The sequence below is a fragment of the Eleutherodactylus coqui genome, chromosome 8 (assembly GCF_035609145.1).
Source record: "Eleutherodactylus coqui strain aEleCoq1 chromosome 8, aEleCoq1.hap1, whole genome shotgun sequence".
Taxonomy (NCBI): domain Eukaryota; kingdom Metazoa; phylum Chordata; class Amphibia; order Anura; family Eleutherodactylidae; genus Eleutherodactylus; species Eleutherodactylus coqui.
In genome coordinates this window covers 29,092,588-29,115,263 of record NC_089844.1, presented here as the reverse complement: position 1 = coordinate 29,115,263, position 22,676 = coordinate 29,092,588, and the positions used below count along the sequence as shown (strand labels likewise).

The 22,676-nt window shown below is 43.2% G+C and overlaps 1 protein-coding gene across 21 annotated transcripts in view; it reads left to right on the top strand.

Annotated features, from left to right (window-relative positions):
* LRRFIP1 (LRR binding FLII interacting protein 1) overlaps positions 1-22,676 on the top strand; it is a 121,696-nt gene that overhangs the window by 76,282 nt on the left and 22,738 nt on the right. For 8 of the 21 annotated variants that reach the window (XM_066575390.1, XM_066575388.1, XM_066575375.1 and 5 more), the window contains 15 exons: positions 5,490-5,537; positions 6,735-6,791; positions 7,046-7,108; positions 9,381-9,464; positions 11,010-11,054; positions 11,195-11,254; positions 13,050-13,127; positions 14,035-14,139; positions 14,426-14,461; positions 16,206-16,331; positions 18,390-18,461; positions 18,642-18,812; positions 20,309-20,401; positions 20,679-20,771; positions 21,450-21,542. In XM_066575390.1, the coding sequence (XP_066431487.1) occupies positions 5,490-5,537; positions 6,735-6,791; positions 7,046-7,108; positions 9,381-9,464; positions 11,010-11,054; positions 11,195-11,254; positions 13,050-13,127; positions 14,035-14,139; positions 14,426-14,461; positions 16,206-16,331; positions 18,390-18,461; positions 18,642-18,812; positions 20,309-20,401; positions 20,679-20,771; positions 21,450-21,542 (1,224 nt within the window). The remainder of the gene's footprint in view (positions 1-5,489; positions 5,538-6,734; positions 6,792-7,045; positions 7,109-9,380; positions 9,465-11,009; positions 11,055-11,194; positions 11,255-13,049; positions 13,128-14,034; positions 14,140-14,425; positions 14,462-16,205; positions 16,332-18,389; positions 18,462-18,641; positions 18,813-20,308; positions 20,402-20,678; positions 20,772-21,449; positions 21,543-22,676) is intronic. The other 13 variants (XM_066575381.1, XM_066575384.1, XM_066575382.1 and 10 more) reach the window with 9 other exon arrangements.

The window sequence follows — 22,676 nt, the reverse complement described above, 5'->3', positions numbered from 1 at the left end:
ATTCCATGTGCATACTGCATTGACTGGTACTGCAGCTCAGCCCGTTTAACCCCTTAGTGACCAAGCCTGTTTGCGCCTTAATGACCAGGCCAAATTTTGCAAATCTGACACGTGTCACTTTAACATGGAAAAACACCAGAAAGGTTTTGCATATCCAAGCGATTCTGACATTGTTTTTTCGCCACGTTGTACTTTATTTAGGCGGAAAAAAAAAGACCGATAGAATTTGTGTTTATTTATTCAAAGCGCCAAAATTGGGAAAATTTTGAAAAAATCGTCTTTTTCACATTTCCAACTGCAATATCTCAAATATGTGCAAACATAATATAGAAATTTTTGCTAAGATATATATTTCCATCCGTTTACTTTATTTTGGGCGCACATTGGAAAAATCTTTCGTTTTTTTTTTAACCATTTAGGAGACGTACAAATTTAACATTTCATCATTTTGAGGAACACTGTTTTCCTACACCAAGCCAAGATTGGAAAGGCTCAAAGGAGTCAAAATGATAGATACCCCCACAAATGACCCAATTTTAAAAACGACACCCCTTAACGTATTCACTGAGGGGTGTCATGAGTATTTTAACCCCACAGGTTTTTTTTTAGGAGCCAATGCAATGTAGAGGAGAAAAACTAAAATTTCATATTTTTGCAAATATGTCATTTTAAAGACAGGACTTTTTTCTATAGTACACATGAAAATGAGGCGTTGCACCCCAAAATGGATACCCCTGTTTGTCCTGTGCTCAGGAACATACCCATTGTGGCCCTAATCTTACGTTTGGATGCACAATGGGGCCCAAAATGAAAGGAGCAATCGGTGGCTTTCGGAACAGAAATTTTGCTTGAAGGAGATTTAGTCCCCATTGCCCACTTGTAGAGCCCTTGAGTGACCAAAACGATGGAGAACCCCCACAAGTGACCCCATTTTGAAAAGTAGACCCCTTATCGAATTTATCTAGGGGTAGAATGACTTTTTTGACTTCACAGTTTTTGAATGAATCTAAGCCAAGCAGAAGGAAAAAATTATGATTTTCATTTTTTTGGCAATTGTGTCAATTTAAAAACAGTTTTTTTTGTACAGTGTACATAGGAATGAAGACGTTCACACCAAAATGGATACCCCTGTTTGTCCCGTGTTCAGAAACATACCCATTGTGGCCCTAATCTACTTAAAGGAAACATGGCTAGGCCTATAATGGAAGGAGCACCCGTTGGATTTCAGGGTACAACGGAATAAATTCCTGGCCCCATTGCCCACTTATAGAGCCATTGAGCGGCCAAAACGATAGAGAACCCCCACAAATGACCCCATTTTGAAAACTAGACCCCATAACGAAGTCATCTAGGGGTGTATTGCGTATTTTGACCCCACAGTATTTGAATGAATCTAAGCAAACAAGAAGGGAAAAATTACGATTTTCATTTTTTTGTCAATTTTGTCAATTTAAAAACAGTTTTTTTGTACAGTGTACATAGGAATGAAGACTTTCACCCCAAAATGGATCCCCCCGTTTGTCCCGTGTTCAGAAACATACCCATTGTGGCCCTAAACTACTTACAGGACACATGGCTAGGCCCATAATGGAGAGAATGCCCGCTGGATTTCAGGGTACAACTGAATAAATTCAAGGCCCCATTGCCCACTTATACGGGAAAAAAATTGACTAAAAATAACCCCCACCCCCGTCATCCCCATTTTTTGGCATTCTCTAAATATTAGATAAAGGTAATAATATAAACTGCGTTTTATGTCCGAAGACGGGTAATTACGGAGGCTGGTTGGGTTAGGCACATGGGGCAAGAAAACCGGGTATCCCCCCTCCTCTCATGCTTTTTGGGGGGTATTTTGTGACCTCAGCGGCAGGGATGGGGTGTAAAAAGTGGCGTTCTGTGAGTCTCCGTAAGCTTGCTGAGGTGCGGCGGTCTCACACAGAAGACGCTCAACAAGCTGCTCCTGGAACTGCAGGAAGGCAAGCTTTCCTGGGGCTTCTTGTAAAATACGTATCACAGGTAGCGGTCTGAATAACGCCGGGCTCACACGGACGTAGGTGGAATCCGCTTGCGGAGGCCCGCAGCGGATCCCAGCTGTGAGCCGGCAGTGACCCTGCGTACGTACCCCATGTAATGTACTGCGCATAACTGCCTATTCACACAGGCGGTCATTCGCAGTACACCTTTTTTGTTTGTATTTCCCGCACCGTCGCTTAGCGATGACGCGGGTACCCGCAGCCCGTATACAACGTAGTTGCGTATGGGCTGCGGGTATATCCGTGACCATGGAGCACAATGGGCTCTATGTTGTGGATATCCGCGGTAAAATAGAACCTGCTGCGTTCTCTTTTCTGCGAGTGGATTACGCAATTCCAACCCACTAATGTGAGCGGAATTGTGTAATCCAATGCGATTGATCTGCGTATTACCGCGGATCAGCACATGTGGAATCTGTAATTCCTATCCGGTCATGTGAGAGCAACCTATGTTAGATCGCTACTTTTTTATTACGTGACCGGGGACCGCTCAATGAGGCCACCCGTCACTGCTCCAGGCTCTCGGCGACCATTGGTCGCTGGGAGCAAGGAGATTTTAAGTTTCCTGTGCTCCCCGACTCCTGCGCATGTGTCCGGTGTTTTGCCGGCGGTCGCATGCGCAGAATCCGGGTAAGTTCACGGATGAGGATCGCGTTGGGGTGCAAATACAGAGGCCTCCGGTAAAAAGTTTTATCTCTTCTCACTGATCGCATCGGCGAGGGGAGATGAAAATATATTTTTTTTTTTAACTTTTACGTGATCGCCATTATCCATTGGATAACGGCGAACACGTGATCAGGAACCGCTTACCGCGGCCCCCCGTGACATCTCCAGGCTCTTGGCTAAGTTTTGTAGCCAGGAGCAGGGAGATTTTAAGTTATCGCTTTGGCAACGGCCGCGTGCGCAGAAGCTGTGGTAAGGTCTGCGGATACATCTGGGGGCCTTAGGTACGTAATTTCATCCTCCCTCACGGATATGATCCGTGAGGGGAGATGAAATGTAAGCGTTTTAAACTTTTTTTTTACTTTTTAAACTTTTTTTTTTTTTACACTTTTTTTTAAATTACTTTTTAAACTTTTTTTTTTTTTTTACTTTAAATGATCACTGCTATTCATTGGATAACAGTGATCATCTTTGCAGAAGACATCCCTCTGCTCTTGGCTACACATGGCAGCCTGGAGCAGAGGGATTTTAAATTTCCCGGGTCCTGAGCCTCTCTGTGCACGCGCCCGATGTCAATCATCGGGTGCGCATGCGCAGAAGGGGACTCGGGTCCCGGAAGACCGGGACACCGCTGAGGACCGGGGGTGAGTATTTTCACCTCCCCTCATGGATCGGATCCATGAGGGGAGGTGAAATTAACTTTGTTTACTTTTTAAAAACTTTTTGCGATCGCAAACGCGGGTCCGGGGACAGCTTGCCGCGGTCCCCGGGGACATCCCCTACCTTCAGGAACCAGGAGATTTTAAACTCCCCGGGGCTCCCATTCTTCTGCGCATGCACGTGACGTAATTCGTAATTCCATTGGATAGCGCCGATCGCAATGCCGGGGGTGGGGGGGGAGAGTCCCCGCAGCCCAGGATGACAGCTCCATGCTGTCTGCTACCTGCGGGCACCAACAGCATGGAGCTGTCACGTCCAGAGCCCATGGGGCTTTATTCTCTGCAGGACGCATGTTTTTACGTCCTCAGAGAATAAAGCCCACTTGAGCAGGACGTAAAAAAACTATGGGCTGGTCGTTAAGGGGTTAAGGAGAACCTGCACTTTCACCTTCGGAACACTTCTGCTCAGTTGGCCGTTTTGCTCCATGTAGCACTTATATAGCACTATATGGGGTCCTCTTCAGCTGCTGTAAGGAGCCGATAACGGATGACTGAGCAGAAGTGTTCTGAAGGTGAAAGTGCAGGTTCTCAAGTACCAGAACTGGACTTTCCACATGAATGCTCGGCCTTGCTGAGTGTTTATGTGGTTGAATGGAGAGAGGTGGGACAGGCCACTGCCAGACTATTGGGATTGCAGTTAATCTCACAGAGACCAAAAGGATGGGGCAAATTGTAATCCAGCTGTCCAATCCTTATCTTCCACCAAACTCATCAGGCTGGGGGCTTAGAGGCCCACATACACATTAGATGATCAACCCATATACGTGTAATGTGGATAGCAGGCTTAACTCTCTGGGAGGGGATCTGCATTGCTGCTGCTCATTTTTTGCTCTGAGTGCTAATTTTTACTTTTAAGTGGACTGTTGCTGGGGAATAGGGTCCCAGAATTGGTAATGAGATGAGGGCAGAGATGGAAACTACTGTCCTTAACTCTGTGGACACCCACTTTATCATACTTCTTGCATCATTGTTATAGTAGTAGAAAAAATGCTGTATGAAAATGCTGTATGCATCTTACAGATGTTCAAAGTGGGGGCCGATGGTATCACTAGACCACCTCAAACAGCAGATATGCAAGGTTGCATCTGCACCAAGCTGGACTACTGATATGACCTATGCCGTGTCACCAACAGCGCCAATAAGGGAGATGGAATAAAACCTCTACAGTGCCACTTTTTGGAAGGCAGCATTCCTTCAAGCCAAAGCCAGACTCCATGTACAGACAGCTGTTTCAGGGTTTTTGGCCTTCATCAATCAGTGTACAGTAGGAGTCTGGCTTTGCTAGTGAGAGGCCTGGGACTGGGGTTAGAAACGCTATCTTTTCTCCTTAGGGAGAGCACCTAGACGGTGAGTGAGGAGACTGAAGTGGCCATGCACGCTCCTCTGGGTAATATGCAAATAAGTGAGATGGAATTAAACCTCCACAGTGCCACCTTTTGGAAGGCAGCTTTCCTTCAAGCCAGTCAGACTTTTTATACAAGCCTTGTAACAATGACTGGGAATTAAAAGCTCAGGCCTCTCACTAGCAAAGCCAGACTCCTACTGTACACTGATGAAGGGCAAACACCCTGAAACAGCTGTATGTACATGGAGTCTGGCTTTGCTTTTAATTCCCGGTCATTATTACAAGGCTTGTATAAAAAGTCTGACTTTGGCTTGAAGGAATGCTGCCTTTCAAAAGGTGGCACTGTAGAGGTTTTATTCCATCTCCCTTATTTGCATATTACCTAGAGGAGCGTGCATGGCCATTTGAGTCTCCTCACTCAGTCTAGGTGGTCTCCCTAAGGAGAAAAGGTAGCATTTCTGACAAACAGCGCCCACATCCTACATCTGTCAGGTATATTAAAAACTTGTCATTCTGACTGTTGTCAATTCATGTATGAATAAAGCACCACGCTTCTTGAATGCCGCTGGTATATTCCATATGCTGACGCAGGTGAACAATCAATTAGTAATGACCCTGGTTTACTACGGAGATAAAAGGGAACAGAAAATACCGTTTTCTTTAGCTATTTCTGTACTTTCCTTGTCATCTCTTGTTTGTTTCATATTTCTCCTTTTACCTTTTTTGAAGGCTTCTGATGAAGATGACATGTCTGTGACCAGCAGGAGCAGTCTGAGGGTCAGTAACCTTTGCTCTACCTGACCTTGCTTGCTACAACATACAGAGTGCCTAAACCTCAGCTGCATTGCATTTGCACGTGTCTGTGTGCGTCCAGCCTACGGTATAGTACGCTGCTCTGTGCAGCAAAAATGCTGAAAAATAATGGACACCTGGTCAACCAGAACCCAAAGTGGGCGCAGTTTGACTTTAAAAGCCTATAAATCCTTCCAGGGTTCAGTCTAAATGCTGTTTTTGGCGATTCAGATGGAACCCTTGGATGTAAAGACCTGGGCACTCAGTGAAGCCCGATGTGAGTCCGGCTTTAGTGTGTTGTAGTGATCCCTTTATCTAACGTGCCCTACATACAGTGTATTCTATATGACTGTGCAGTATTACTTTAATTACTGATTAAGACTAAACTAGACTACAATTATGTTTGACGATGGCCCCAACAGTACCGGCACACCCTGTGCTAATCCAAGCGGAGCGCTCGTTTATCATGTGTCATCTGCATTGTACAGAGAGTCACGAGATATGTGAAGTTATGTGACTTTAGTGATTAAAACTGACCACGGTGCAATCGCCATAACAGATTAATATACATGTCACCCTGCTATGACTGATTAATAGCATTTTCTAAGTATTTTCATACGATTTCCTGAAGCCATGGGAGTGTCTCATTACCACTGGGTTTATGGGGAGCTTCAAATTCCTGTTTGTGCAGACCTGACGTTCGGCTATTGGTTGCCTTGGGCTAGAATCATGCATGCGTTTTTTTGTGGCAGTCTTTGAGCTAAACATGTAAGTGGAGACAGGCAGACTCTCCCACATTAAAAAAAAAAGTACAAATTTCCTGCATTTCCTGCAGGTTATTGTCAGAAATGGCCCAGATCTAAAAGCGGTGATTCTTTAATATTGTTCTTTTGCGGGAGATGTAAAGGCACACAATTCCTTAATACTTCAGAGCTGCAGCATGTCCCTGTAATGTATGACTATGCTTGCTCTTGGCCTTGGCTCGTACAGGAGGTTGGCAAAATCCTCCTACCTCCCCTATAGTGTGTGCTTATTGCTGTTATATGGGTTTAGTCCTCTTCTAGAACTCTGCACGGTCCCCTGATAAGTTGGTATGCCCCCTCGTCTTGCTGTGTAGTTGTATTGTGTGTGTGGCCGGCCAACGATTCTATCACTCAGCCCTACTTTCTCTCTTCCTAACAGACCAATGGTTACGAGGATGAATTGCTTGGAGCAACTCAGTATAGGAAATCCAGCAGGGTCAGTGGAGAGCTGAAGGTTTGCATGTGGCAGCCAGACAAGCTGGGCATTTGCTCAGCTACATTGAGTATGGTGAAATCCAAAATCGGCAGTTTTTTGTTTTTGAGGCTTTTGTAACCCTTTAAAAAATGCCAATTACGGGTCATTACATGAGCAGTAGTAAATATTGGCCACAGCCACTTTTGTCTTGTGGCCACAACTCCTCCTCCATATGTTGGCTAATGTGAGTTGTGGTCTCTTTGCTTCACCTCCAGAGCTCAACAGGCAGCGGAGATGCCGCTCTGTCCCCCCGGGGACCCCCCAGGGATGAGGCGATGGTTGGTACTTGATCTGAAGCTGTGTGTGGAGCTGCTTGTGCTTGCACAGCCCATAACCAACAGCTTATTAATATGTTTGTGCAGTCCAGGGGGTGGGGGACATTGTATTAATAGCTGACCCTTGGTGTTCGCTGCTGTAATCTCCATTGATCTTGCTTACTCTATGTAACAATACTATTACCGTGAAGGCCAGCTAGTTATAGAACTGTTTGCCGTAGTTTATTTCCCAGGCTGTCCTATTGATGAGGACTGTATACATACTTTATAATTATTCCATCCCATTCTGCAGGTGGAGGAATGGCAGAACTAGATGGACTGCCAATCCTTCTAGTCCAGCTGTTACTGAAGAGACACGGACACATATGGCTAATTGCTAAAATTCCAAATACTGCAATGTCTGTAGAGAGAGGGTGTCTCTTACTTTAGCCTCATATATCCTCTGGCACGTTTTTCTGCTGTAACACCATTTTTTTCCTATTTTTGCATTTATTGATAAATTTATTCCCAAAATGTATACATAATAGTCTGTCAGTTCATTCATTTATACAGAAATTAATAGTTTTTGTCTTAATAGTTTTCGTCTATGCCTGTTTTCAAACTGATGACCGTTCTTGTCCAGGCAATGCAGATAACGTGAAGCGGTGGAATTGCAAACATCACAAAACATTTCATTTGGTTTTTGCACATGTTCAATAGCTGCCCGTTGACTGTAAACTTTAAGTTTAGTGGTGCGAGGTCTAGTGAATGTAGGGGTACTCTACTGCATGCAATCCATCTGTTTGGCAGAAGGTAGACCCTTACGTCATGATGGAAGTGTGTGGGGGTGCTTGTTACAAATGAAACCCCTCATCCTTGAATGCGTGACATGACAGATTGCTGCCACAAGTTCAAGTAAATGGGGCCAGTCACAGTAGCGTCAAAAGAAAATGGTCCTTAAACTCTTCGATTATCCGCACCATTCTGGAATGGCCCTTTTACATGGGCCGATAGTTGGGTAAACGACTGCATGAGCGCTGATGTCACCGCTAAGTTCGTCAGCGCTCGTGCAGGGCATTTACATTGACAGACTTCACCGCTGGATCTCGGGCTTCTTGCTTAGCGCCTTACCTTCTACGTAAAGCGCCGAGCAGAGAGTATTTACATAGAATGACCAGCCTGCGATCCGGTGATAGTTTTTTTTTTTGTTTTGTTTTGTTTTTTTTATTGCTGACTTTTAGTCGTATTAAAAACCATGAGCGAAAAGTGAGCACTTTTTGCGCATTTACACTGCACGAGTATTGCTCAAATTTGTTCATTCCTATTTGTATGTTTGTATTGACGGCTTTAGTTGGGTTTCTGACAGCAATTTTGGTATTTAGTAGAAATAGCAGTCTGTAATGACCCATTTAGATATGAGAATCGCTCAGTTGTCTTTTGGGCGATTCTCGTTGCGTCTAAATACAGACATCGTGCAGATTTCATGCACAAGGCGTTGATCGCTCACTTCAAGTTTTTTTGAATTAAGCGATCAGCTATTATCAGCACAGCCGGCTGCGCTGATAAGATTCTCTGTGCCTGTTTCCTGCTGTGAGTTCACAGCAGGGCACTGGCTGTAAGCATGCAGAACAATACGGCTGTTATGCAAAACAGCTGTATTGTTCTATTAGCGGCCATAGCTGTGTCCCCCACCAACTGCAGAACTGTATAGTAGCTACTTAGCCACTATAATGTATGCAAAAATGATCACTCAAAACTGTCACTCACTGTTGTTTGAGTTATCATCTGTCAGTGTAAATGGGGTCTAATACTTGTCTTGCTGTCAGAAACGCAAGGACCTCAGCAGGCCCTATTAAAGTCAATAGATTCAAGTCTGTGTCTCTTTCAGTCCAAAAAATGGATCTGCCGTAGCATCATGGCTTCCCTTGTAAAAGAAGCCATAATGCCAGTGTGAATGGAGTCCAAGATGCTGAATGAACCATGAATGCAAGAAGTTTTTGAATAAAGTCTTTCAAGCACATGAAAGCTCCCAAAGAGCTGTGCGCCAGAGATTCTACATGCATTGAATGTTGAGGGGCTGCATAGATTTACTGATGCAATAAAGGCGCTAATGACATTCGTTAGTGACCTATACTGGACAATGGTTTCACATTCTTGTCATTTCCTTACACTATAGGCACTTGCATACATGAACTGTTTTGTGATCCGGTGCATGTCGGTGTGCCCCAACGCTGTCTCTGTGCTATTGTCTGTAAGCTCCTTCCATCCTTCACCCTTTTCCTGTCTCCCTGTATAGAGCGCTTATTACTCTGACCTCAGCCTGGCCAGCGCTCCGCTCACAGCCAAGTCTCAGCAGCAGTCTGCACACAATGGAAGCCGGGTCTGTGCCTCTTCGCTCCCTTCTCCTCACTGTTTCACTAGTTACTATCTGGGTAGAGTTGTGTGCAGTGGTGTAATCCGCTACAAGGCGTCATTTTATTCTTGTGGCATGTTTATAGTACATGGATTGAGCAACAACTTGGACACTTTTGCAACCCTTTTTTTCTGTCTCCATGGTTATAGACTACAATCAAACCCTGTGTAGTCTGACCTTGGAGCCAGATTCTGTTCCCTCTGTATTCTGTTTCTTGCTCTTATTCTTCTGGACCCAATTGTAGTGTATTGGGTTAGTGAGACTATTTTCATAATTTCACCTCTGCTCATCACATCTTGCTGTATTTTGTTTCACATCCATTGTGAATTGTAGACTCAAGGAATTGAACAAACAAAAATGTATTAACCCCTACGTTAAAAAAATAAAAAAAGTTCTAATCCCTAAATGGTTATCTACCAACATCAGCAACATGTGATCACGGCAGGCCATCACTGACTCCCTTCAGCGGATCACTGTACTAGTTGTAAACTGTTGATAGCGTAACTGCAGGATAGGTCATCAATAGTAGATCAACGGGATTCCATTGCCAAGAACTCACACCAATCGGCTGCTCGCTGCACTTGTGTATTTGTGCACTGAGCTGATTTATGCAGGGAGCAGACAGCTCTGTTCCCATTGCAGTGGCCAGGCTTGGTATTGCAGGCCTAGCACTTCAATGTGAGCTAGGTCTGCATTAGCAAGACTGGCCACTGTAATGGAAATGGAGCTTTCTGCTTCCTGCTGATATGGGCTCAGCACACCGCTGATAGGGAGGAGGAGTCCTAGGCAGAATTCCCCTGCTGATCGATTATTGATGGCATATCTTGCTGATGGGCCATCAGTAAGTGGACAACCCCTTTAACTTTCTGTATTCTATCTGTAACAGCCTCTTGCCGTTGCATTGAACTGAACAGAGGGCCATAGATACCAGTGGATCCTCTGGGGTTCCAGGTGTTGCATATGGACAATTAAACCCTGCACAATACACCCATCTGAATGAAGCTCTAAACTGGATTTATACAAGTGCAGATTCCTTTCACTGAAGGCTTCAATCAGATGGGCTTATTCTGCCTGTATTTAACTGTATGTATTCCATCTGTCAGGCCCAGAGCCCCTGAAATTATATCAAATCATACAGTGTGATTGGGATCTTATAGCACTGTGTGTTCAGTAGAACCAAGCGGTGTCTGGGTGTGTAGGGACAGTTATACGCCTAACTTGGCTTGACTTTCTGTATTCCCTTCAGGCTAGTCTGTCCTTTCTGGAGCTGATATGCATTTCTTAGTTTTTTTGCAGCCCAAGTTAGGGAATATATTAGGTAGTTATACTGGCTATGCCTCACTGGTAAAATCTGTATGGCACCTCTTCAGTTATACATTATCATGTAATGGAGGTCGTATTTTTCACAACGCCACGGGCATATAAACCTTACATTGCGAATCATCCTGCCGATTGACAAAAGTATGGTATTTGCTACTTTGTGGCTCTCACTCTCCTCCTCTCTGTTTCCAGCCATCACTATTGAACTGCAACTCTCTACCTTCCAGATCACAGCGGGTGGGTCACTTCTCCGTCAGTCCTCCTTTATTCTTAATTTTATCTTCTATTATCCTGTATAACCTTTTGTTTCCTTCTGTATCTGTTTTATCATTCTGCTGTAGCTGACTGTCTGCTTTCTGTCTTCTCCCTGCTGCTAGGGCTCTCTGTATGATGAGGGTGTCACCAGTGGTAGCCGGCGGTCTTCGAGTTCACGACCTGTGAGATTATTTTCCTTTCTTGGATTTCTCCTATACAATAATCAGTATATGACATGGCTCACTTTTGATGTACCGTATATACTCGAGTATTAGCCGACCCGAGTATAAGCCGAGACGATAAGTTTCACCCCTAAAAACTTGGAAAACTTATTGACTCGAGTATAAGCCGAGCTATACTCGAGTATATACTAGGTAAAAAAAAAAAAACCTCCATACTCTCCTCCCAGCCGGCATCTGTGTTCGTGCGACAAGCAGCTTGAATTCTCCCCGCTGTCATCCTCTCTGCTTGGCTCTGTCAGTGCTGTGTAAGTAAGCACTGTGATTGGATTGAGCAGCAGCCAATCACAGCTGGCGCTAGATCCAATCGCAGTGCTTACTTACACAGCACTAATGGCAGGGGATTTGAAAGCCGAGCAGGGAGATGACAGCGTGGAGAATTCTGAAGCAGCTTGATTGGCTGTAAATGATTGGGTACTGGCTGTGATTGGCTGACGATCGATTCAATCACAGCTCTTACACAGCGCTGACAGCGGGGGATGACAGAGCCGAGCAAAGAGAATGTCGGGGGATGACAGCGGAGAGAATTCAAGCAGCCTGCCACACCGCTGCTGGAGACACAGATGCCAGCTGAGAGGCGAGTATGGAGGTGCTTTTTTGTGTGTTGTTTAAGCCTTGCCTGAATCGGGTATAAGCCGAGGGGGGCTTTTTCAGCACAAAAAAATGTGCTTAAAAGCTAAGCTTCTACTCGAGTATATACAGTGTGTCTTTTTGTTGATTTCTGAGTATGTGGGATTTTGAAGGAGTTTCTAGGTATAGTGAAAAAAGGAGGGAAGGAGCTACAAATCCTCTTAGTCAGCCACTACCAATACTAGCTCCCAAAGTGTCAATGTCTAACCAAACATTTGAGTGGGTCACCCCAAAAAGAGTTGAGCCAAAACTGTGATTTAGAAACCAATTGGCCCAGAACGTTAATATAATGTGTAGCATCAGAAGTAGAAGACTGAGCAGAAGTAACTTTGAGTAGTTCTAGCAGCCGTTCTTGTGTTAACATTTAACTTTGGTGTTTCTTTCTGAAGGCTCTTTACAAGTGAGTCACATTTATATGTCCCTTCAATAATATAATATTTCATAATCCTGCAACTATTGTTGCTAGATTAAAGGAATGTGAATGAACTGTAGGCACTTGTTTGCACGGAGCATTAGTGTACATGTACCATTAGTGGATTAGCATAATCCTGCCGCTAAAAGAAAGACTAAACTCATAGTCTTTAATGAAAAGGAAGTTCTGAAAAATGTCCGCCTGTATTAACGCTACAGGTCATTTTAATACATAAACCCTTTTCTGATCTACAGCACCCTTATGGCACTTTACATCCTAGAACCTAATGAGCCTCTCTATAGGTCTTGCATTAGGCTGGTAAACACATAGCTTAACCGGCCATTGCTGCCCTAATACACATCACGTCAGCGAGCATTGCAATAAGAGGAATGTTAATCTAAGCTGTATTCCTCAGAAGCTTTTGCCCACTTGATTGGTTTTTCCAGGGCGCTTTACTTGTCACGGCAGAACTAGTGGCACCGACCTGTGAATGGAGAACAGGCTAAGACTTGGTGGTCAGGTAAATGGGGCGGCCTTGTATTGTTCTGCTGCATAAGAGGGCATCATCTTGCTCCTTTCCACAGGTGCTTAGTCTGTCATAGACCTCTATGTTCACATTCACTACATCTTGTCATTCTTCTCTGCTTTTAATCTGTGATTTTCCTGCACCTTTGCTTTCACTTCTGTCTATGGAAGCCCTCGGAGTACAGTTGTTACCTGGGCTCTGGATCTCGTGCCTCCTCTCGTGCCAGCTCAGCCCGTGCCAGCCCAGTGGTGAGGACTACTTTCCTTCCTTCCTTCTTAATGCCTTTTTGCCAAGACTTTTATGTAAGATGATGATCACATTTATGTTGAGTTCTTCTGTTGACTTTCAGTTCAGGAAAAGTCAGGAATGAGATGGAAGCCGTCCTCGAGACGCTTCCTGGAACTGATTGCTTTGTGGCAAGATATAGATATATTCTCTAATGGTTAGGCTACATAAATAAGAGGCTATATTTTTGCCATACGTTTGTAGTGCTGCATTTATAGAACACCTTCCAATGTGTAGTTACCGTGTTTCCCCGAAAATAAGACAGTGTCTTATATTAATTTTTGTTCAAAAAGGTTTAACTTTTTTACATGTATAGCTGCCTGGACACTGTTTAAATTGACTTTTTAAATTAACTGTTAGCAGGGCTTAATTTTGGAGTAGGACTTATATTTCAAGGATCCTCAAAAAGCCTGAAAAATCATTTTACATCCTCAAAAATTCTGGAAAATCATGCTATGTCTTATTTTCAGGGTATGTCTTATTTTCAGGGAAACAGGGTAGGAGCAAACCTTGTGTATATGAAGGAGATAAAACTAGCCGTGACGAGTGTGGAAGGCTTAGCATGTTACATTATGTTCTTGCTACAAGGAAATTGTTGTGGTTTTTTTTTTTTTTTTGCATTGTGTCTTATATATTTTTTATCATTATACGGGTTGGCCTACCAACATTTATCGCTTATCCGCAGGATGTGGCGAATGTTATTGGTGGGCCAACCTCTTAAAGACAAAATACTAAAAACCTATTTGACACTTGAGTTGAGCCATAAGTCTGGATGGTCAAGATGGTGTTTTTATTCTTTGTTTGCATATTTACATCTGATTATCATTCTTTACAATATGATTTCAAAGCACTAATTTCTACTTTAATCAGTCTGCGGAACCGACAGGCCCGCCTTTATTTCGCCGTGGGTCCGCCAGTGCCAGTGTCCATTCACAGAGTTATCTTGAAGATATGTCTGTTCCTTCAGTGAACCGAGTGAGTGCGTGTGAGCGTGAAATGCGTTGTGTGCCACTCACTTATGTACGTTTTGTAACACCGCATTTGTGTAGAGAACCAAGTGGCTAAACCTAAACGTTCTTGTTGGTGAAAGTAATTTCAGAACCGGTTCCGTTTTATTAATTCATGTATATTATTGCTTTGATCAACCATAACAGGACCGTGAATGCTTTGCTTCTGCTTAATTAATACATCCAGTATCAAAAGCTTTTTGTCCAAATTTCAATTTCTGCATTTTTCTTTTTTTCTTCTTCTAATGATACAGGTTGAAGAAAGGCCGGACAAAGACTTTGCAGAGAAGGTAAGTTGTTTTTCTTTCTCTTAAGACCACATGTAGGTCCATTTCTGCCCTCTACTATAAATGTGGCTGTTCTAAGCTGGTCTCGCACAAGCGGATTTGAATTGCGGACTCAGAGATCGCCGTCCGCACGTATGAGATATGGTAATACGCGGTCCATCAAATGCTTTGACTTTCATGGCTTCACTCATGGGCAGGAATTGCAAATTTCGTGAGTAGAAGAAAAATTGCGCAATGCTCTTATTTACCCCGGATTGCGAGAATATGATCTCTGGATGCATTTGGTCTGCAGTGCATATGCAATTACATTGTGTATGGAGGCGGATTCGTATGCATATTGCTAGGATATCAGATAACAAATGGTATGAAGAAAGTAGGAATTTGTGGGCAGACAATGCAGGACAGCGTCTGGGGTGCAAAACAGCCGAGCAGTGCTGGGCGACCCCCGATATATTTATTAATGACCTGATAGGCTTGCACAGTAAAATATTTGCAGATGACACAAAACTATATAAAGAAGTGAACACGAGAGAGGACGCAAGGAGATTGCAAGAGGATCTGGATAAATTGGGGGCAGAAAAGTGGCAAACGAGGATTAACACAGATGAATGTAAAGCTATGCACATGGGCAGAGGAAATCCATGTCACCATTATACAAAAAATGGGAAACCATTGAGAAACACTGACATGGGAAAGGACTTGAGGATTTTAATTAACTTTAAGCTTAACTGGAGCAACCAGTGTCAGGCAGCTGCTGCCAAGGCAAATAGGATCATGGGGTGCATCTAAAGAGGTCTAGGGGCACATGTGAAGAACATTGTCCTTCCTCTTTACTGGTCAGACCACACATGGAATATTGTGTCCAGTTTTTGGGACTAGCACTCAAGAAGGATATTTCAGAGCTTGAGCGGGTACAAAGGTGGGCAGCTAAAGTAATTAACGGAATGGGCGGACTACAATACCGAGAGGTTATCAAAATTGGCATTATTTAGTTTAGAAAAAAGACAGCTGAAGTGCGGCCTAGTAACTATATATAAATATATCAGCATGCACCATGTCACTGTTCATATTCAGTGGGACTGTGGAACATAGAGTACAAGCTTTTGGCTATTTCTGGCAGTCCCATTGAAATTAATCAAATGCTGAATGGCAGGGAATGCAATCGGCAAGAGAGGGGGGCACAGGACCCCCATCCTTGGGGGGGGGGGGCATTGGAAGGGGTCTCGGTGGTGAGACTTCAATGATCAAACTTCTATCCACAAGATAGGTGATAAGTCCATCTTGGGAATACCTCTTAGAGGGGTTGTATGAAAGTCTTAATTTATTCCCTATCCATAGGATATGGGATAACTTTGTGATCAGTGGGGGTCTGACTGCTGGAACCCGCACTGATCATCAGAAATGGGTCCTGATGGTCCCTACATGAATGGAGTGTGGAACTTGCATGCCGCTGCTCTGTTCATTTCCGTGATGGTGCAGAAGACTGCACACCGCTTATACTCAGCAATTTCTGGCACTGCCACTGAAATGAATGGAGCAGTGAAGCACATGCATGGCCACCACTGCATTCATTACTCAATGCTTCGTCCCTGTACTCTCTGGATTGGTGGGGTCTGGACCCTCGCCTATTGAAGTAACTTAAGATTTTGGTACCTCTTTAAAGCTTCATTGGCTTATTAATGTTGTGTCCTGTTTTGTAGCTACTTTATAGTATTAAATGAACAATTCGGCTTACCTTCTGTTCCAGAGTGGCCGACCGGTCTCGAGCTTGTCTGCAGCAACTCTTGCTTCATTGGGTGGGACGTCCTCACGTAGGGGAAGTGGGGACACCTCCATATCCATTGATACAGAAGCATCGATGAGAGAAATAAAGGTGAGAGTGCAAACACAGCACCTTAAGAATCTGTCGGGAATATCTATCTTAGAGTCGTACTGCAAGTCAGCGCTGTAATGCATACTCCAATTCTTTGCACTGTCTGTTCTGGGTGGCCACACGCAGATTTGCCCCATTGACTCAGACTAAATTCATGTCTGCAGCAGAGCCCATAGCCTCAGGGTTAGGCCTGTGTAACACGAACGTATGCGTATATATGTGCGCATCTGTGCCACGTTTTTGTGTGTATTTGGGGGCGCAACCGTGTTTTTTGTTTTTTTTTAACTGCATAATTTGCGTGCGCAAAAAAAAAGCACTGATGATCTGGCATTAAAATAGCCAATTAGTTTGACTTCAAGATGTGTTCTTTTCCTGTGCAAATACAGAGGAAAATGGAGCTCACTGAATTTTTTTTAAATGACACAATTACGCACGCAAAATATGCGCCTTGTTAACTAACCCATTGACATCAATGGGGTATATTTTCTACGTATGGAGTGCGCAAAATTTTCATGTGTGACACAGGCCTAATGCCAGGGATTGAACGGTCAGACCCACGCAGACCAAAAATATAAAGGAGCTGCATAAATAATTTTTAAAAAATGACCTTTCCGAGAGCTGCTGTACTGAGCACTGCTGCTCATTTGTTCTTAATATTGGTTGGGTCCCAGCAGTTGAACTCGCATGGATCAGACATTGATGGCAATCAGTGTTATGTCTTGGTTACGTCTGTTGGGGAGATCAAAACACTAACATGTTTCCGATACCTTTGCTAATTGTGCTTTCAGGAGTTGAAGACAGTGTGGAGCCCAATGTGCAGCAGTATTAGCTAGTTACCCTATATACTCGAGTATAAGCAGAGTATTTCAGTGCACTGGGAAGGGTTTTAAAAACAAACAAAAAAAAACCTCCATACTCCCCTCCCAGCCGGCATCTGTGTCCCCGGTGGTGGTGCGGCAAGCTGCTTGAATTCCTGTGTTCCAGTGGCGGTACAGCAAGCTGCGTGAATTCTCCCCGCACTGTCATTCCCCGCCGCCAGGCTGTGATTGGCTGTGAATGATCCGAGCGCTGGATGTGATTGTCTGGCGCTCGATCCAATCACAGCGCTTACTTCTACAGCGCTGACAGTGGGGGATTTGAAAGCCGAGCAGGAAGATGACAGCGGGAGAATTCTAAAGCAGCTCCTGTCATGTTTCTGCTCGACTGTGTAAAGTAAGTGATTGGATCAAGCGCCGGCTGTGATTGGCTGGTGCTTGATCTAATCACATCACTTACTTGCAAAGCGCTGACAGATGACAGAGCAGAGAGGACCGCACAGATGCATGCTGGGAGGGGAGTATGGAGGGTTTTTTTTTCTTTTTTACCCAGTATATACTAAAGTATAGCTCGGCTTATACTCTAGTCAATACGTTTTCCCAGTTTTTTGTGGTAAAAATTATTGACTCGGCTAATACTCAAGTAGATACGGTACATTCATTTGTTTGTGCTGCTTTTATGATATAGTGGTGTGCATTACATTTGCAACGAAGAAAGGGTGTGTAGAGGCTCCTAATAGCAAAATTCAATTTAATTTAATTTGGATTGGGGATATTCCCTTTTATAATGGGACCGATTGCTGCTTACATGATTGTAGCCATATGTCGTAGTATCATCCGTTTCTTACTGATTGTATATTTGTGACAGTTTTCATCTTTTTCATAAAACCGTATTTGGAACGCATCTTGGCCAGAAATCCTATCCCTTTCTTTCTGAAGTCTTTGTAACCACAGCAAATGTAAAGGTTAGGAGTATTTGAAATGTTCTCATTTGGTCTTGATGTCATTCAGGATTAGGGAGTGCCTGGACGATGTAGGTCTTCTGTGCTGGCTGAGTCGTCTTCCATCTGTGCACAGCTGTTTTACCCCCAATCTGCTAATCTTTCTGCCACTGGTTGAAGATATGTGACGTTCTACTTAATCCCCAGTAGGATCGCCACATCATACCAGACGTGTGCTTTCTATTTTGTTTCGTACTTTTGTCTCTTGCTTTATTCCTATGCGTTCTTTGTCCTTCTGTCAGGAGATCAGTGAGTTAAAGGAGCAGATTGAGGATGTAGAAGGCAAATACATGCAAGGGCTGAAGGAGATGAAGGTACTAGTCCGTGTGATACTAATCTTTGACAGGGCATGAAAGACATATGGTGTGCTGCCAAAGCCAGCTATTAAACCCTCACTTGATATTAGTGGACTACTAATTGGTTTTTACTAATACCAACAAGTATTTTATTTTACATTTTCACAGCTTTTTTGCTATATTTCTATTGTCTTTTAGGACTCTTTAGCAGAAGTGGAGGAGAAGTATAAAAGGTCTATGGTGACAAATGCCCAGTTGGACAACGAGAAAACATCCTTACAGTATCAAGTAGACACCGTGCGAGAAATTCTGCTGGAGCTGGAAGAAGAACTGGCCGAGTCCAGGCGTCAGTATGAGGACAAACAGAAAGTGAGTCACGGGACCTAATTTCTAAGTCTATTTTGGGGTAGACGGCCTTTATAATGAGAGATGTTTCTGTCATCGGCTGATCTAGCTACCGACACCTCTAGCAAACTGCTAGATAGAATTGGCTGCAGTAGAAGTGATGTAATCACAAATGTATAGACTGTCCGCCTTTGCTGTATACAGTTTGACTGCGTTCATTCATTACTTCGTGTACTTTGGAACTAGGTTGAATACATTGCTACATAGTTGCATGTAACTGCATATCCCAACCCATGAACGATTGCAACATACACTATTATATACAAACCATATAAAGATAGGCATCTACAGTAAATACTTCTTGCAATTACCTAATGCCATCAGTCATTGTTTTGCAAGTGAACTCGTTTTTTCAGAATCCGTGTCTGAAACAAGACAAGCCAAACCTTCTCCTAGTATACAAAGATAATAAAAAAAAAAACTAAATCTGAGTACGCTATATTAAAACGCAACATAATTCTAATAAACCCTCCAAGGGCTTATTCACACAGACACGATTCACATCCGTCTGCTGTCCATGTGTTCAGCAGGAGTCACACCGACCCATAATGACCAATAAGGCTATTCACACTTGCAATGGTCAGCATGAAAAAAATTGCGCTATTCTTGTCAGTTTTCACAGACAACAATAGCCCATTCCATGAAAATGTCATCTGTGTTTTTTGCATCCAATTTTTGTATTTGGTCTTATTTTATTTTTGTTTCACTCCTAACAGACACTTCCATGGGAATAAGCCCTAAAGAATATTTACTAGCCTTGTCATTAAAACGCTAGATAATTATCAAGGACTAGTAGAACGTCTGTCCCAGGACTGATAGAGAGAGAGATTATCTATAGGACGGATGCACACACAGGAAAATGATTTAGTGGAATTTAGAAATAATAGTTATAATACAAATTTGCCTACTATTGTGAATACACAAAATCCCCAGAGCAAACAATCGTGAAGGTCCCTTCGTTGTCTCATTCTCTCTGCTTGCTCAGAGCTTCTCTTAGCTATGATTATATTCGAGAATTTACCATGATTTCACAGGACGTAAGTTTGGAATCTGTTAAGTTCAGATGTTGCCACTTTGTAAAGCCGTCGTTGTTTTGCGCCACTTGTGTGCATGGAGCTGATGTGAGGCATGAAGCTTGTTGTAGACGCTACGGTGGTGATTGAGTGTGAGGTGTAGCATGAAGACAGTAGGTTTGATAACAAACTGCACCGCATCAGGCAGAGATCTACGTACAGTATATCAGATAACGTATGGCTAAGAAGCTTTTCAGCTGCCCTAGGTTTTAGAAAAGTAGTTGTCACTTTTTTTTTACCAGGATCGTATTGATCACAAATGGTGAAATGACTTGCATATTGTAATTCTGCTGAGGGTTCCTGTTAGCGCAAGGATTACAAGTCCTATACAGGTTCATTTTTGGTTGCTATGTGTCTTAATGCTTTTTTTTTTTTTTATTTTGGCAGGAGTGTGAGCGACAGAAACACGAGCAGGGTGTCCTCCGTTTTCAACTGGCAGAGATGAAAGAGGCTTTGGAGCAAAGGGAGGCTCTGATGACGGTGAGGAAGGAGAGACTGATTCATCTGGTTAACGTACCACATGTCTTATTACTCTTCTGGTCAAGTTTTGTTTTCTTGAAACTGTTGTAGTTGTAGAATTACAACTTCTGTGGAGATGGGATCATGGCCCTAGATCTACATTATGAGTGTCTTAGCTTCTTAATCTGTTGATTCTTGCTGCTTTTCTGTCTTGCTCCGCTTTTCCTTCTTGATCTCTTTTGAATTTTCTATCTTTTTTTTTTGTCTTTTTTTTCTGCTGCCCTTTGCTGATAATTAGGAAATTCGCCAACTTCAACAGAAACAAGAAGTCAATGACCGTGAGATCTGCGACCTCAAGGAAACCATAGAGTGGAAGGATAAAAAAATAGGGGTATGAATCCTTGTTAAGGATTTCTGTTAGCTGTTTCTGAGCAGCTGCGACAAGAACAGGGAAATTACTTAAAAGTTAATGGGTATAAAAAGACCAAGCATGCAATGTATATGGCCTATGGCTTCAAAAGATCAAGGGGCTGCGTTCATACAGGAGTTAAGCTAACTCTCCCCACCCCAAGACATCCTTTTGTGGCAGAGTTTTCTGATCTAGTTTTTGCCAATAGTGGAGCTATATTAGGCCTGCGAGAATACAGCGTTACTGTATATAAGACCTGGTGGGTATTCATATCTGTCATGAAGCATGCATTGGAGATTTAGACCCTGTACTAGTAAATTGGAACAGTCAGAACTAGATAACTGGAAATAATTCAATGCCTTGACCTGCACACAAAATATACTAAAGCAAATCTACTTTATTGTAGTTTGCCTTATATAACAAGCAAACGACGTCCACATAATTTAGGCCGCCTGCAAATGCTCCGCAATGCTAATCCACCCATGTGCAGTCGGCCTAAATGCCTAAAATGCTCTTAGTTCCTAATATCAAATATGTAATACCGTATCACTAAACCTTGCATACCAATCTGCATGACTTTTTACATCCCCCCCCCCCTGTATTTCTGCCACCTTCAATATCATCTTGCCTCTTCTTTCTTTCTTCATTCTGGAAGTGCAGGCTCTAGAGAGACAAAAAGAGTTTTTTGATCCAGTTCGAAGTGAGCGTGATACCCTAAGGGAAGAAGTGACCCACTTAAGGGAGGTGTTAAAGGTACAATGGATGTAGTTTTAATCTGTGTTATTGTGTGTATGTATATACTATTGTGATGAGTCCATGCTCTATAAAGAAGACCATCTGTCAATGACGACCGCTAAAGTTTGTTGAGGATATCCTCTATTGCTGATGTCGTTAGAAAATCGCCTACTGTTTAAATCAGGTTTTTTATTAAACTTTTATGCTTTTGGTGCATTTTTTAAGTTTTCTATGTCCTTGTGTATCAAAAAGAAATCCAATTATTTTGCAGTTTTCACACTGACCACTAAACCTAATAAACGGAGACTTCCTGTTTTGTGTAGAGAACGTTTCAGTAATGTAAACCAACAGAATCCAGTTTATTCTGTTGCTTTGCTTTGCTGAGAGGAGAGCCCTCCTACCTACTGTTTGGTGTATTTCAGCTTGCTACAAGGTCTTTGACATTACTGGTCCAGAATACTTTTCAGCAGTCATCTCATTGTCCCCACAGACAGGATTACAATCAAAGGTAACAATTATATATAGATCAGACGGGCTCCACCATTCACAGTAGGTGATGGTCACAGCTCACCTCTCCGCCCCCCTGCGCAATGTCCTCTGCACATATCACTGGTCATGCCTAGAACAATCTCCCATAGATGTCACTGTCCCCCATTCTGTTGTCCATTGGGTCTATAGTCCAATGCTGTAGAGAAGAAGTCTTAGAATGTTATTAGTACTCTTGCGCACGGGCAGATTTGTGCATGCATTACGCTGAAAATAGAACGCATTGCTTGTAATGGGCTTGTTCACATGCACATATTTTTCCTGTAAATTTCAGTCGCATAAATCCCTCCCTCCCTCCACAGCATGCTCTATTCTACTGCGCATTTGTACACTAAACGTCCCCCAAAAAGTCCATGGGGATGTGCATATGCGCATGCAATTCAGTAGGAGATGCATGAAAACACTGCATAAAATTACCGAGGTAAAAAAACACATCTGGAACTCAGACTAATTAGCCACTTCATAATGTAAAAAGAAAAGAAATGGTCGGCTCGCCACCTCTATAATGGGAAAATCCAGAGTCAAGCGTGCATATATGTACAGAGCATAAAATACAGCCTTAAGGCCTCATGTCCACGGGGAAAATCAGGCCCGCTACGGATTCTC